This window comes from Solanum pennellii, chromosome 6 (assembly GCF_001406875.1).
Source record: "Solanum pennellii chromosome 6, SPENNV200".
Taxonomy (NCBI): Eukaryota; Viridiplantae; Streptophyta; class Magnoliopsida; order Solanales; family Solanaceae; genus Solanum; species Solanum pennellii.
This window is the reverse complement of record NC_028642.1, coordinates 51,440,329-51,456,343: the sequence shown is the minus strand read 5'-3', so window position 1 is coordinate 51,456,343 and position 16,015 is coordinate 51,440,329. Positions and strand designations below refer to the sequence as shown.

General features: G+C 30.7%; 1 protein-coding gene across 1 annotated transcript; it reads left to right on the top strand.

Annotated features, from left to right (window-relative positions):
* Nucleotides 1-7,648: 7,648 nt before the first annotated feature.
* Nucleotides 7,649-14,789, top strand: LOC107023718 (protein TIFY 8). Its single transcript, XM_015224498.2, has 6 exons — nt 7,649-8,458; nt 9,076-9,263; nt 9,420-9,865; nt 9,962-10,049; nt 13,697-13,928; nt 14,362-14,789. Exons 1-6 carry the CDS (start codon nt 8,218-8,220, stop codon nt 14,448-14,450), a joined length of 1,284 nt encoding a protein of 427 aa, XP_015079984.1. The 5' UTR covers nt 7,649-8,217; the 3' UTR covers nt 14,451-14,789.
* Nucleotides 14,790-16,015: the final 1,226 nt, after the last annotated feature.

Below are 16,015 nucleotides of genomic sequence, written 5' to 3'. Positions count from 1 at the left end.
AATATCATGTTATACAAGCATTGATTGCAATATATTGAAGTTGTCAAATTTCACATGTGGTTAAACCGTTATGTTTTTATATGAAGTTTGTTCAAATATTTCATATCAACTTTATGTTTAGATCCCTTATATAGTTATATTTTGTGTGAAATTGCTATAACAAACCGTAGTTTATTTCATATTAAATAACTCATAGTTTATTTCATGCTTAAGTAAAATTATTGTCTAAGTCTATTCTTATTTTTCATGTTTAGTTTTTAATGATAATATGTATAGTTATTATGATTCTAATGATAATATGCATAGTTATCCAAATTTTTATATTCATGTCTTACTAATTCGAATGAATTCTTTGTTTGGTTGTGTTTAGAAATGTATTAAATTATATTTTATATTATATTATGTGTGTTGTCTTACATTATTATTTTTAGATTCTATTAAAAATAATAATAATAAACTTGTTAGGATAAGGAGAGGATAATAAATTGAAAGAAAAAAGAAAAAAAATAATAATAACAATAAAAATGGAATAAGGAAAAGAGGTAGAATACGTGAATAAAAGAAGAAGAAAAGAAATAGTGATGAAAGAACATCTGAATCAGAAAAAGAATAATAGAAAAAAAAAATAAAAAAAAGGTATGATTAAAAGAATGGAGAAAATGTACAGGAAAAAATAAATTTAATAAAAAATACTGCAAAAAATGAAAAGAAACAAAAAGTATAGTGTTTAAAAAAAAAAAATATTTTAGTATGATCAATTAAAAAAAACACAATTATTTTTTTTAAAAAAAGGGTAAGAAAAGAAAAAGAAGAAAAATCAATGTAAAAACCAAAAACATAAACTAAGGAAAGTTAAAAAAAAAAACGTGAAAAATTAGTACAAAAAGAAATAAGAAGGGAGAAACAAAAATACAATAAAAAAACAAATTAAAAAAATAAAATAAAAGAGAGAAATTAAGAAGTAGGCAAATGTTGAAAGCATGAAAAATAAATAAATAATTAATAAAAATGTGTAAAAACTTCACATGTTTATAAAATAGTACAGTTTTAAATATGTTAATATAAATCAAAGAATGAGGGTAAATACATTTTTCTTAATAATATAATATTCAAAAATTAGTTTAAGTCATAGAAGTCCATAAAGTGACCGTGCTAGAACCACGGGATCGAGGGATGCCTAATACCTTCCCCTCGGTCAATAGAATTCCTTACCCGAATTGGTTCGCAGACCAAACAAAGAGTCATTTCCTTTTGATTAGGGATTAAACAAAAGGTGACTTGGAACACCGTAACTCAATTCCAAGTGGCGACTCTGAAAAAACTAAAACAATCCCCTAATTAATTACGTCACTTAAATTGGAAAACCCTTACGCCGCAGCGCGAAAAAGGGGTGTGACAATGAGGAATTATTATAATAGATTATCAAAAAAAAAGTTTGACTTCTCTAAATATTGCTTAACTTGATTATTTATTTTATTAGTTTAAATTATCATTTTATTTTTAAAAAATACTATTAAAAATTTGGATACCCTTAATGAAATTCCTGGGTATACCACAGTGGATACTCGTGTTAATAATCAGTTAGTATAAATTAACGGAAGTCTCAGAAGATCTAATAAATTATATTTAGAAAATAAATATGCATTTCTAAAACTTTCAACAACAATTGTGTTGGTGTTGTGCGGTGGAAAAGATAGACACAATAGTGACAGAGAGGCAAAAGGAGAAATAACACGTAGCATATAAGAGTATTACAAAAATATCCCTAATTTGAATTTTATTGTCATCTAACAAGACAAGTTGATATCATTAGCATTAGCAAAATAATTATGTATTTAATATTATATTTAATTGATTGTAATTCGACTTAATGTTAATATATTAAGATAATAAAATTGAGATGAAAATACGGTATATAAAAGAGTGGTCATGAGAAAGAGAGAAATTGAACTAAGGGAATCAAAAAAATAAAAAACACGAAATATTTAAACATCCTTTTATTATTACGATATTCAAAATCACTTGCGAAAGCAGCTTTGAGGACTAAATGATGCAAGTAGTTGTGCCCAATGTCCATGAGAAGATGAAACATGTAGGTTATAGCATTTATAGATCAAGATAACATCAGTATAATCAATATATATATATAAATGAGGATCTTCAATCAGCCTATGTGGCATGCCTCAATGGTGAGAAAAATATATATTTTTATTTTTAAAAAAAGGTCTTTTTAGATTATTTCTTTTTACACAATAATATTATGTGTATATATATATATACACATAATTATATTATACTTTTAATGATAAACAAGTTTCAAATACTGCAAAATCAACATCAATACCTTTGGACTCGTCCAGTTATTCCATATGATGAAAATTACTAAGCTACAACATCACTAATCCTAGTGATGAGAAGAAGAATTGTATGTTTTCTTGAATAAATCTAAAAAATTAAATTTAGATTTTGTGAGATTTCATCGTGTAAGCATTAATAGAATAAAAGACAAAGAGAACTGTGATATAAATTCAAATAAATAATTTTCCTAATCAGATTAGAGATAAAATGAGTAGGATTTTAGATTGAAAGAAAATATGATTATTAGAGGATTTTAATAATTAGTTAGGAATTAATTAGTGTAAAATATAATTAACAAAAGAAAAGAATATAAAAAAATATAATTTCTAACACGATCTTATGTTAAAATTAAATACACCACATATTGTGAGAGTGGTGTTATGTGTTTGAAGGTGATACTAAATTTACTTTTAAATAGTAATAATCTGTAATAGGTCATCATAGTAATTGAGTCGTATAACTGACTCTTCGATATAAACTTGATAGAAAATTTATGCCCTTCCCCAATAATTTATACAATTAATGTTATACATGATGAGCCAAGAAAAAGTGCAATCTATCATATTGGAGCTGTTGATAAAAATAATTAATCATCTTATTGTTTTACTCTATAGCTAAGAAGAGCCAAGTAACCTTATATAGCCATCAAGCGGGTAGTGGGTGAAGCTGCTCTTTTCTAAATTAGAGATTTTGAATTTAAGCTTTCAGTATAATTTTTTTAGGTAGAGAGCGTTTTTTTTAAATGGGATTCTAAGTAGCGTGAATATAAAATAATCAAATTTTAATACGAATACCAAATATTTTATATATATATATATATATTTTTTTTAAAAAAAAAATGTATAACTTTTTCCGCATGCTTCCGAAAAAAAGGACTTTGTTATATGTTGATAATGCAAAATCCCATTAGAGAGATTATATAAATATATTGTATTGAATTTAATTGATAAATGGCATGAGCCACCGGGACGTGGTATTGGTATTTTTCAAGATTTCAATTATAATTACTGTAAATGGAGTAGTTAGTCATCATCTAATGATTCCATTTTCATCTTCCTCTTAATTTGTTATAAAGAATAATACGGAAAAGGGTTAAAATTGCGTTGAAATAGATTATTTATATCCTTCGTTATATTTTGGGATTAAAAATGCCTCTGCTGTTATCATAAGAGACCACATATATCCTCAAGAGTTAACACCCCATATTTTTATTATCTTGACAAGCCATGTGAGACTAATCCTTCTACCTAAGCATTGCCAAGTAGGATTTATTACAAAAGAACTAGACCTTTGTCGCCACAAAAGCCCAAAAACTCGTCATTAAAAGTTTTTAACATTAAATTCTAATTTTGTATTTTTTTCTATATTTTTTTAAAAATACAAAAATGATATCGATTAAGTAGGAGTTGAAGACATTGTATATTTTATTTTATGTTATATGTAAACGTATAAAATGTATAATGATGAATTATATAGTAGAAGATGTAAATCGAGAAGTAATTTTCATGATTTTTCGTAATAATATTGAGTGTTTTTAATATTGATATTACAAGTTATTTATTTTAGAAAATTAGGTTGCAATTAAAAATTAATTATCATATTTTTGTTGAAAAAATAGGTTTTACTAGCGAATGGTTGTTGGAGCCTTAGTTGTCACTAAAAATCACTCATAATCTTTAGTGGCAAATTTTAAGATTTTGTGACAATTTTGTCGCCACTAAAGATCAAGTTCTTTTGTAGTGAATCTTAGTTGGCATCGCTTAGGTGGAGGGATTAGTCCCATATGGCATGCCACATCACAAAAAATTGGGTTGTTAACTCTTGAGGTTATTTGTGGTCTCCTAGAATAATGACGGAGATATTTTTAGTCCCAAAATATAATGAAAGATGTAAATAATTTATTTCGCATAATTTAGGGACAATTTCGACCCTTTTCTAATTATTAGAATGTAATCTTGGATACACTTTTTATCTAAGTATTTTGTTCAGGTTTCATCCACTAGTACCAGTGCTTTACTTTGTTTAATTATTTTTACAAAGTTAACTAAAAAATATCTTCTATAGTATTTTGTCCAAGTATTACGATAGTTACTAAACTAACTTATGTAAATAGGTATAGATATAATAATGATATCTTAATTTCAAATAAATTAAACTAATTATTTAAATTCTTACTATTTATATTGCTTTATTAATACTCAGCTGTTATCCTTTGATATGAAAGAGCGATTTTCGTTTTTTATATTGCTTTAAAAAATTCTTTATTCTCATTAATTTTGCGCTTATATGACTTAGCTGAATTTAAGTACTATCACTTTAGGTACTAAATTGTCCCACTAGCTAAAGTCAAGCCTCTTCATTAATTCATTTCATCGAATGTTAAAAGTTATATTTAAGTATTTTAGCTTAACTTAATAATAAAAAAATTATGTATTAGAGTTGAAAATAAACCGTTAAGAGTAAAAATATGCTGATCAAACCTTATTTTTTTGTTATCAAATAAGATTGATATTTCATATCTTGCTTGAACGAATCAAACCACATTTTCAATAAATAGAAGAATATCATATTCATTAATAACTTAGAAATATTCTATCATGTTTAGGACAATAAAACCAACTCTCATAAATTCGTTTATCGGACCATCAAAACATAACTTTATTCTTTCAACATTTTAATGTTAAAATTAACTCAAATCAAATGAAAAGCTCGTAACAAAAGTTAAATTTGAATGTTTTATCATGATTTAAAGTTAATGACCTCTAGTTACATCTTTTCTATTCTGAAAAGTAAGTTAAAAGTAATGTGCATATGGTGTTATTTTTATATTAGAAGTAGATAGAATTTGAAAGTGACGTATCGTTGAAGATAGAAGTATAGTGAATTATTATCGTTATTAAAAAATAATATTTACATAAATATCGAACTTACATTTAGGTGGTGAAATAAAATATTAAAGGTGGGAAAAAGAGATATGAGTGATGGGGGAGAAAAGCAGCAAATAGGAACAGAGTCAATACATGTACTAAAAAATAATACTACCAATCAAAGAATCAAAATTCTTTCCCCACTCACGTGTCTAACTTTTTCATAACTTCAACATATTATCTCTTCGTTTTAATTTATTTATTTTATACGCTCAATATCTTTATGATAGATTTTTGATAATAAAATTCAAAAGAATAAAAAAGATTCTAAAGAGGTTGAACATTATAATGAATTACTATTATTATAAAGGATGATAATTATATAAATATTTAGTTGTACATAGATTAACTATAATCAATGTAAGGTCCATTTTCTGATAATGACAATTCAAATAAGATATTTTCTTTTTCTTTTTTCATAGGCTCAAAAATAATATTCTTATTAAAAATGGAGAGGTTTTAACTATTTCATCATAATCATGATATTGATATTTATGTACATGTTTACTTGCTTCTAATAATGATTAGCTCAAGATTTATTTTGTTTTTTTTAAAAAATATCTTTTGAAGTAATTTTAATTTGTAATAAGCTAAATATTTGTATCACATGTGATTAAACCAATACTAGATTGAATGAAGTTTTCATATAAGGCAAGTGAATTATTGTAACATAATTTGTGTTTAATCTAAAATGAAGCAAAGGATGAATCATTCAATAATAATTTAGTGATTATTTGATTCCTACACTATGTTTCTATAAAAATCTGTTGTCGACGCTTGAAAAGGTTCTACATACACTTATTTAGTAATGAAATCATTCAATTAAATAGCATATTTTTTTAGAAAAATATTTAAATACATAATTTATTTTCTCATATTTTTAAAAATTTTCTATTATTTGAAAAAATTACAAAAATTTCTACTCTCTCCTATTTTTGGATACGTCACTTTACGCGATGTAATAAGATGTATTTGGAACCATTACATGATATATCAGAATGTTTTGGGATGTATTTGAATTACACTACATTTAAGTGATTTTTATCTTTGGAAAATAATTGGGACAAAATGTAATTAGTTTTAACGCTTGTGACATTTGTGTAAAATTCCTAAATTTCAATTTTAGTTTATTACTAAATATTATGATTTTCCCGACAAAAACGTCCTGCGCTTGTGAATGAGTGTGATATATAGCTCTTACCTAATATGTGACTGTGTACCTCTAAAATGAAAACTGGTCGTCTTCGCCTGCTCTCGATTCATAGTGGAATCTATTGAATGCATTGGATAGGGAGGAAATTAGAATATGGATCCATTTGCCCCTCAAGAATACGTAGGAAAAACATGAAAAGTGGTGTTTGATCATATAACTTGACAAATATATTTGCCAAGTATCCAAATTTCCTAGTACTAGAAAATACTATTATTTGAGCCAGATGCTAATATTTGAGAATTTTAAAAACTCAAAAATTATCCCAAACTTCTATATATTATAAAAAAATACCTATTATCAATGAATTTCAATTGATATTTGTTATTACCTCCTTAAAAAAAGTTGATTTCTGATTTGAGTGACAAATTGAAAAAACAGAACAATTTGTGTATAATAAGTTATAACTATAATCGAATCAGTGACAAGTTTGAGTATACGATTAATGTATTGTCTTGCCTAAATTGTTATTTTGTTATTGTTGAATTGTTATCAATTATATTATAAAGTTATTTTTTAATTGAAAATATTCATTATAAAATGATAAATACAAAATTATGAATATCTTAATAATTTTTAAAACTTATGAATATAAATTATATTTTTGAAATAGCCAAATATTCTCGATAAAACTTGAAACCAATTCATAAATCATATTTTTGAAATAGCCAAATATTCTTGATAAAACTTGGAACCCAACACATGGTGTAATTCACCAAAAGCTTGGCTCAAATATTATTTGTTAAAAATATTTGAAAACTTGAAGCCGAGAACGCGAACTGTATAAGAGGTTGTTTGGTATGGAAGATATCTATTCCTTTGTTATATTATAAATAATGAGATAAATATTTTTAAAATGAATTAATATTTATTATTATTTTCCCATTTTATATCAAACGCATGAAATTTCACGAGCTGGCTTTTCTCCAGAAGTAGCAGCCAGCATGGACCTTTTTCCTCCTTCAATTAAGCCAATTTGGATTTATTTCGTGTTTGATAACTATATTAAAATTTGTATTTTTTGAATTTCAACTCTATTTTAAAAAAATATATTTTATTTTATTTTATATTTAAATTCAAATCACTCGAAACATAAGACTTCTGATTAAATAAGGAGAATGATCAAAAAGTGTAATTAAAATAAGATTCGCGATTAAAAATATTTTCATCTCTTCCAATAAATTGCAGAAAAAAGAAAGAACCCCACTATTATTCTCCTGCTTTCTCCCTTCCCAATGTTTATGTCTCTGTATATTTTTTTGAAGGCCATAGTAGTAGATGTGAGTGGGCAATAGAACCAAGAACACAGAACCCATTTATGTATATGTATGTGTAAGAAAAAGCCAGTCACTTTTGCATTTTAATGCCCCCTTTCTCTCTCTTCTTCTCTTCACTTCAATACTTGTCTGGTTTTGAACCATTTTTTTTACATAAAGGTACTACCTTTATCTTCTTTATACCCTATCAAGACTAGTTTATGCATATTTTGAATTTAATTCATGTGGGTAAACTTGTCTGCAAAAGTTGATGCAGATAAGCTAACACTGAAGTACAATAGCTGTGTGTTGTGACCTTTTCCCCCATCTTTCTTGTGCAAAGATTATTGCTTTTTTGGTTCTTTCTCACCCCCACCCCCTTAACTAGACTTGATTATGGAGCTTCAAGGAGATAGTTGTATAGGGATGAAATGGGTTTGTTGGTGATGGTACTGTGTGTTCATGTATGGCTCACATCCAAAGTAACAAAAGTGTTAGTGTTACTGCAACTGAAGCAGATGAAGTGAAACCAGCAGCCACTACTTTTCATGATTTTTTGGGTAAAGGGTATACTCAAGATTCATCTCCGGCGATGTCTGGCAGAGTGGTGTTGCCGTCAGAGGCATCTCCGTCTGCTTCTGTCTCACTTGGTGCTTCTTCTGGGGGTGGCCGTGGCCCCATTTCCACTACTTCTGATCTGGGTTCTGGTAAGTTAAAACCAACCCTTATTCTCAACTTTTCTTTTGCCAGTTTCATGTTTCGTACTCCCTTTTCTTATGCAATTTGAGGGGAAATGGAGGTTGTTAGCTATAAATTTTTTATTCAGTTAGTACTTCTCATGAACATGTATTTTGTTTTTGCATGATGCTGCTTTACTTTTATTTATGTGTTTAAGCTTGATGATTCTTGTGATGTGTTTTTGTACCTAATTAAGCCTATGTTGTAAGTGGTAAAGCAAAGAGAATGCTTGTTGTGGAGGAAGTTTGCTTGAGATAATTGATTCATGTGGTAGCTTTCCTTCAAAATCAATAGGCATATATTGTTTTTTTACAACTCATGTGAGTTTGTGAAAACTTTACTCAACTTTTGAACTTCTTTTAGTGTTATTATCATTTGCCTTTGATAAAGGGTGAAATTTTCTAGCATTCATATATGGGAGTTCTATGCATGCTTATTGTTACTAGAAAGGAAGTTAGCTTAAAAGAAAAGTTTTGAAAGTAACAAGTGATTGAATAGTTCTATTTTCGAGGTCGCACATTGCTTTTCTTATTATTATTCTGTATGAAAATTTGAACAGTATTTGATCATTTTCTTATCATTGTAGAAAGAGTTGTAGGAAATCATTTCGAAGGAGTACCGTTCTATGGCCTAAGGGGTGAACTTTCAGGGCCTGAGACAAGTAATCGATTATCGGGAACAAAAAGAAGCAATTCTGACTCTTTGATGGGGTTAACAAGAGATAAATTTGCAATGCTGCGACCAGACGCATTGGAGAGCTCGCATATGCAGAAGGTCTGTATCTATTTCCTCTTTTACCTCATATATTTACCGAATTTCAGGAAAGCAGAAAAAAAGGAAAAACTGCTGCTAATTGTTCTTCTGTTGGTTGCATATCTTCCTATGGTGGCTGCTATTTAATCTGATACTGGTAGTTTTCTTCAAGTTCAGCTACTACGAAATGCAGGGGGTGAGCGACATGGACGACCACAGGAGCAAGAAATGTCCTTTGTTATGCATCCGTTGAGGCCACTTCATCCCTCTTTAATATCACAACCATCCGCCACTGGTAGAACTGATGTCAATGCTTCCAAGTGGGATCGAGTTATTCCCGTCAATGTTGGTCCCACCTTGCAGTATCCTCCACGTGCTAGTCATGTTTTACCTTTTGGATATCAATCGTCATCCAGCAGGTTTGGAGATGCTAATGCAGGACCTTCTAACATATCTCAAGCTGCCGATGAAGGATCAAGGACAGGAATCAAAGGATCCGGAATATTGAGCTCCATTAATGCGAGTGGTGGAATCTCTGATGGAAGCCTTTCTGGGGTGCCATTAAGTGGTGCTAAGCAGAAGTCTACACTTCACTTCTCTGACCTAGAATCTTCTAACCCAAGGTAATTTCAGTAGATCTGCAAAAACTGCCTCTTTTGATGTCTGTCTGACCTTCTCTAATTATATCATTGAGACTTTTTGATGTTGTTACATGATAGTCGGCAAGGATCGTCATCTGCTGGCTCTCAAATGACTATATTTTACGGGGGTCAAGCCCATGTTTTCGATAATGTCCATCCCAACAAGGTTTGTCTTCTGCTTTATCCAATCACACTTCTCTCTTGTGTTTCTACTGTTTCTGTATGTCTCTATGTTGTTTTTTCTTTCTCTTTCTTTTTGAGCAGATTGGTGAAAACTTTAGTGTATAAGCCAACTGATAAGTTATTGTCTAATTGCTCACTTGTCTAAATTTATCAGTCTACTATATCGTGTATATTGTGTGAAATAAAAGTAACATGCTTCTATAGTAAATAAAATGTTTAGCGTGTGACATAATAGTGCCTCATACTTACTTGGCTATGGTAATAACTGATGGTATCCTTGGCGATATAATTTGTGATTTGTTTAGTTTTAATTTGGAGAATTTGGTTAATCAATTTCTAATGAAAGAGGAGAATTATCTTACTGAAGAAGTTGTAGTTTGTTGTAAAGAAGACAGTACTGGAAATAGTACTAGTATTATCCACCGAGTTTAGAAGGCTGTGATTGGTCCAAAGGGCGGGACACAGACGGATTTCTCGGACATAAAAAAAGTACTGGTATATATCAAATCTGAATGCTTGGCACAACCATAGACGAAAATAAAATACGGCATTGTATAAATTATCAAGGAAAGAACGTGATGAAGTTATATGTTGTCGGTAATAACTGTTCTCGTTACTTGTTTCAGATGAGACACATGAGACAAAAATTACTATCACGCTGATGTTTCTACGAAGCCTTCTTCTCATAAAATATGTGGATTTCTATCAACTATTCCTTCACCATTAAGCCAAGATATCTGGGCCAGCTGTGCTCATTATATATCATTGCGATGTTCCTGCAAATGTCTATTTCTACGATGTCCTATTCTCATAAAATATGTGGATTTCTATAAACTATTCCTTCATCATCAAGCCAAGATATCTGTACCAGTTGTGCTCATAATATAGTTCATGAAAACAATTCAATATCAATGCAACAGCATAGAGTGATTAATGTTTGAAATGATTCAGTGTCTTCCGATGCAATGGTTCCCTTTAGTATTATGTTGTTTGGAGAAGTATACACCAACTCCAGGAAGGTCGATAGAGGGACAAATATGGCAGATTAAATTTTTTTCATGCCCTTGTGATTAGAACAAATAACGTCTCTTTCCATATAACTTGAGATATCCGTTAGTGTAGCAAGGATGCCAATTAGGTGATCTTGTGAAACAGCCAGGCCACACCTATGCTTTGTTAGGTTTTGTCAGCTTTGATACGTGGTATCATATTTTACAGAGAGGAAAGAAGCATAAAACATATCAATTCTTTTGATAAGTAAAACCCTGCCCAAAACCCCCCGATCAACTGTTAAGAATGGCTCTTTTTCTCACTCTATTGTTCGAACTCCAACCTCTTGGTAGAAGGTGGAGGATCTTTCCATCACCAGTCTTAAGAATAACAAATTAAGTGCATACAAGAGCCTCTAGTATGAAATATAATTTCTCAGTTGACATTGAGAAATGGCATGAAATACATCAGGAAAGTCCTCTAGCAATAGCTATTAGTTTATATGTAAAGAGATGCTGAGCTACCCAGATTATTATAGACAGTGAATCATTTTATATTGTTTTGACTTTTGACCTTATGTTTGGGTTAGCATTAGTAAGTTCTGAAATTTATATGAGCTTTTCTTCACCTCCTTGGCGTAATAAATGTTGAGTCCCACATTGGTTGACGTAATGAGTTGTGGTCTCCTTATATAGTCTTGGACAATCCCTAATGAGCTAGCTTATGGGTTGAGTTAGGTCCAAGGGCATATCTTCACACGGTATCAAAGCTAGGCCCATCAATCCATGTTGTTGTGTTTCTCAATGTTTGGCTCCCGTATTCCACGCTCCAGTTGAGTTTGGGTGGGGGTTAAGTCCCATACCGGTTGAGGGAATGAGTTGTGGTTTCCTTATATGATTTTGGACAATCATCCCGTCGTGCGATAACTTTTAAAATTGAGTTAGGCCCAAGATCTGTATCTCCACTATAAGTTTATCTTGACTTCTCGAGGAAAAGATTTATCTTAAAACTTAAATGTTTTCTTAACTTATTCCAGATCATATGTACAAATTCTCTGATTTCTCTTCCCTAAATGATCCTAATTCAAATGTAATTCATGAGTAAATTCTTTTCATTAACCTGTTAGTCTTCTTGTTGATTATGGTTAAACTAACTTGGTAACACATTAATGTACTTGCAATATCCCTAATACACCAGATTATCTTTACATTTGTTTTTGAACTGTTGGGGACCGAATGGCCTTGTTCTTTAAGAGAAAAGTATTGTCCTTAAACATTTATTCATTTTAAATATTGTTGCATCACATCAAGAGTTAAAAAAAACATTTGAAAACTTGTAGTTGATTAAGTGCCTATTTTAGGTCCTTGAAACCTAAAATGAAGGCTAGGGGTCCCACAAAAAGCAAGAAAATCTTTTGGTCAAATCCTTGTTTTCAAAATCATTTGATTGTTGTTCTTCAAGTCGAAAGTTGCCACATAATTGTCGTTTATTTTTAGGTCTGAAGGAAGTTCTTGGTGGAAGTCCTTTGAACAAGGGAACCGAGGTACTTAATGTTGGATTTTGGAATGGTAGAAGTCACCCAGCGGAATAAAAACATGAACTAAATCCTTTCCTTGTACTTGTGAGAACAAAATATTTATCCAATCCTTTCCTCCATGTTATAAGGAAAATGTGTTCTTTGTTTGGTAAGGATTTCAGATGTAAATTCTCTTTACATTCAAATTATTGACATTTCTATCATTTTCCATGTCACTGACATTGACATGCTATTCTAACCTATATAAATAGAGGGCCTTTGTTCTCATCTGAATCACACCAATTGAGCGAGAAATATCTGAGAGTCGAGCAATTTTATAGACTGTGTATAAGAAATCTCAGATAGTTACTTCTACTAGCATGTTGTACTGGTTGGATAGATATTTTTTTCTCAAAAGTATAGGGAAAGGTTTTGATTCCGCTGCATGATCCACACCTTTCCATATCGAACACTTAGCAGCAAATAATTTGGTCCCCGAGCTACATTTATTACTCATTATTCCTTGCTGTTCAAGTACATTATATATTTGTAGACTATGTAGTGTATAATTTGAAATCCTATTATTACTGTATTTTTGGTTGGTTGTGGTTGATCCTTTGTAAAGGGTGACTCCCGATCTCTCTATTTGTCCTTTGCTTTCTTCACTCCATTTCCTCAGTGGCATCTTGTGAATATGTCACTAATTTCTGGCTGACTTTCGTTGTTTAAAAAGTCTCAAGCATATAAAATTTTTTCGTTAACTCTACCTTTAGACTCATCTCTCTGAAAACCTCTGTATTACTTCTAGCCTTTTCTAGTACTCATGCTCAGTGGAATCAAGACTATACTTCGGGATGGAGTGCATTAAGCTACAAATATATGCAGTGAGGTGCAAGCAGCATCATTGTTGTCTTAACATTCAATTATATTTAAAAGAAAAATTCTCGTCTCCTACTGCTGAAAAGTGGCAAAAGGGGAGGGGGATTTTCCTTAATTTCCCATTTAAATATTTACAATAAATCGCATTTCTCTTTGCTATTTGATTAGACTCTTTGAGATTGTAGAATCAATCAAGTTCTAAAATTCTTTAGCATAACATGATCGAGTTTCCTGCTATGTATCAGGCAGATGTTATAATGTCCTTGGCTGGATCAAATGGAGGATCTTGGTCAACAACATATGCTCCAAAACCTGCAGCAAGGCCATCAACTGGAGAAAACTATTTGCCTAAAGCAGAGAATCAGACAACCAAGGGCAATAACCTAGCTTTAATAAGAGAGTTGCATGGCAGGTCATCTGGCAAAGCAGGTTTCACCCACGGTTTTGGTTCTGGTGATCACATTTCCATCCCTCAAGGTAATAGATTTCTCTGTTAATAGATGTTTTTATGCTGACTGCAGCAAGGCTCTATGGAATGTTAAAACTCTAAGATAACAGAATATAGCATATATATAAGTGCGCAAAGTGTTGCCATTTAATCGAGAAATGTTACGTTGTGCCTCATGATAAAATTCTATGACAACAGAATAGCATATATATATGTGTGCAACATTGTTCCCATTTAATCGAGAAATGTTCCGTTGTGCCTCATAGAATTGACACAAGTCGCAAGAGGGTTGCTTATGTTTGACAAGTGAAATTTGTGGACCCATCAAAACTTTTTGGCTATTTAATCTGTTATGCATGAAAATATTTAATCATGCCAGCTGATGTTCATATTCTTTGACTTCAGACAGCACGTTTCCTCTTAAGTCCTCATGTTATTCAAATATGTTATTGTTATTTGTAGGTATCAATCGAGGGGTTAGCATAACTAAGGAAGCAAAAAGTGCAGCGCAAGTAGCAGAAAACGTCACTGATGAAAAACGAGAAATGTGATTCAGACTCCAAATAGGGCTGACATTGTCACAGATCCACCTTACTTGTCTTCTATTCCTTTATTTTTCACTACTTTCACCCCTAAAAACCAGGTGAACTACCTATTGAATCCATATTTCCAACCTTGTACCACTCTTTATTTAGTTGTTGATTCAATGGAAGTTTATCTGTCATTCGAAAAGGAATGCAGCAGATGTTTTTATAGGCTTGTTTAGGCCTTGAACTCTCAAGACATGTATGCTCCATCTGTTCACTAGATGCAATTCCAATGATGGTTTCACTTATCTGAATTCTGTTTTGCTTATTCTTGGGGTGAAATGACTACAGAGGATTCATTCATACATCTTGAATTGTAGTTTATTTATGTCTGGCTTCTTATTCCAACTGGACCTTATTAAAACCTTGAAATTCAATAGATTTCTTTTCCTTTATTTTCAACAAAAAAAAGAAACTTCCATGTATTGTAATCCTTTATACAAGTATTCTGAGTCTCTTGTAATGATGCTTCATTAGGTTCTGTGTGAAATAAGTGCATATTTTACCTGTCACTAGCTAATACTCGTACAAAATTATACATAATTTTCCATGATTTCATTGTTTTTGAAAATTTTCTATATATTACGCTATATTTGAATAAGTTATCTACATCACACTCTTTGGATACGAGACCCTTCTCCGCACCATGCTTTGTACACCAGTTCATCCTGTTATCACTACGCTTGTAGTAGAAAAACAGATTTTTCTAATGATTTGTCTATTTTCTCCTTTTTCTGAGTAATTTGTTGTAGTACTCGTAATAATAAAGGTCTCTTGTCACCATTCTTCACCCAACGTTTCTTGTTAACTTCAGTTGGGGTTGGTGGCAGAATGAAAAATTTATACGGCTATCTACTCATATTTATCTATTTAAATGAATTGGGTCCCAACTCATTAAACGTTCAATAAATTAATAACTTATTTAAGATAATATTGTTTTTCTCGTCCTGGCTTAGGTCAATGAAAAAATTACTCATTTCGATAACATAAAGTATTTTCAAAAGACCTATATATAAATGTACGGTCTCGTTACAATTTTTTATAAGTACAAATGTATGTAAGACAATTTAGTGAAATATGATATTGTTATGTATATATTTTTTGTTAAATTTAAATCTAAGTTAAAGCTCATTTCTAACTTTTCTTATTACATCCAAACTTCCTGTGTTGCTACGTCTGCAAATCTTTTTGAGTACACGTGGAATGATCTCTTTTCTACTCACATAATGCTTTACGTATTTGATCTGTCAACGTTGATTTTGTGACACCTTTTAATTGAAAAGTTATTTTTTATATGATGCAAGAAATTTTATATGTTGCTTATATAGTATATTCTCTCACTACCATATATTGAAGGGAAAACACTAATAGTTCAAATTAAATGTTATAACCATACTTTGATTTAATTGTCCCTTGTAGCAAACTATTTGTCAGTCGCCTCTCTCCCTTAAACTCTTGCTCGCTCCCTCTCGCTTTTATACAAACACAAATGCATAAAATGCGTTTGTGTTTGTATAAAGCGAGAGAAA

Excerpts from the sequence above, each read along its gene's own strand:
- LOC107023718 (XM_015224498.2), top strand. The coding sequence starts at position 8,218 with ATGGCTCACATCCAAAGTAACAAAAGTGTTAGTGTTACTGCAACTGAA. Across the intron at positions 9,264-9,419 it reads AGAGCTCGCATATGCAGAAG|CTACTACGAAATGCAGGGGG; the intron begins GTCTGTATCTAT and ends CTTCAAGTTCAG. Across the intron at positions 13,929-14,361 it reads TCACATTTCCATCCCTCAAG|GTATCAATCGAGGGGTTAGC; the intron begins GTAATAGATTTC and ends TGTTATTTGTAG.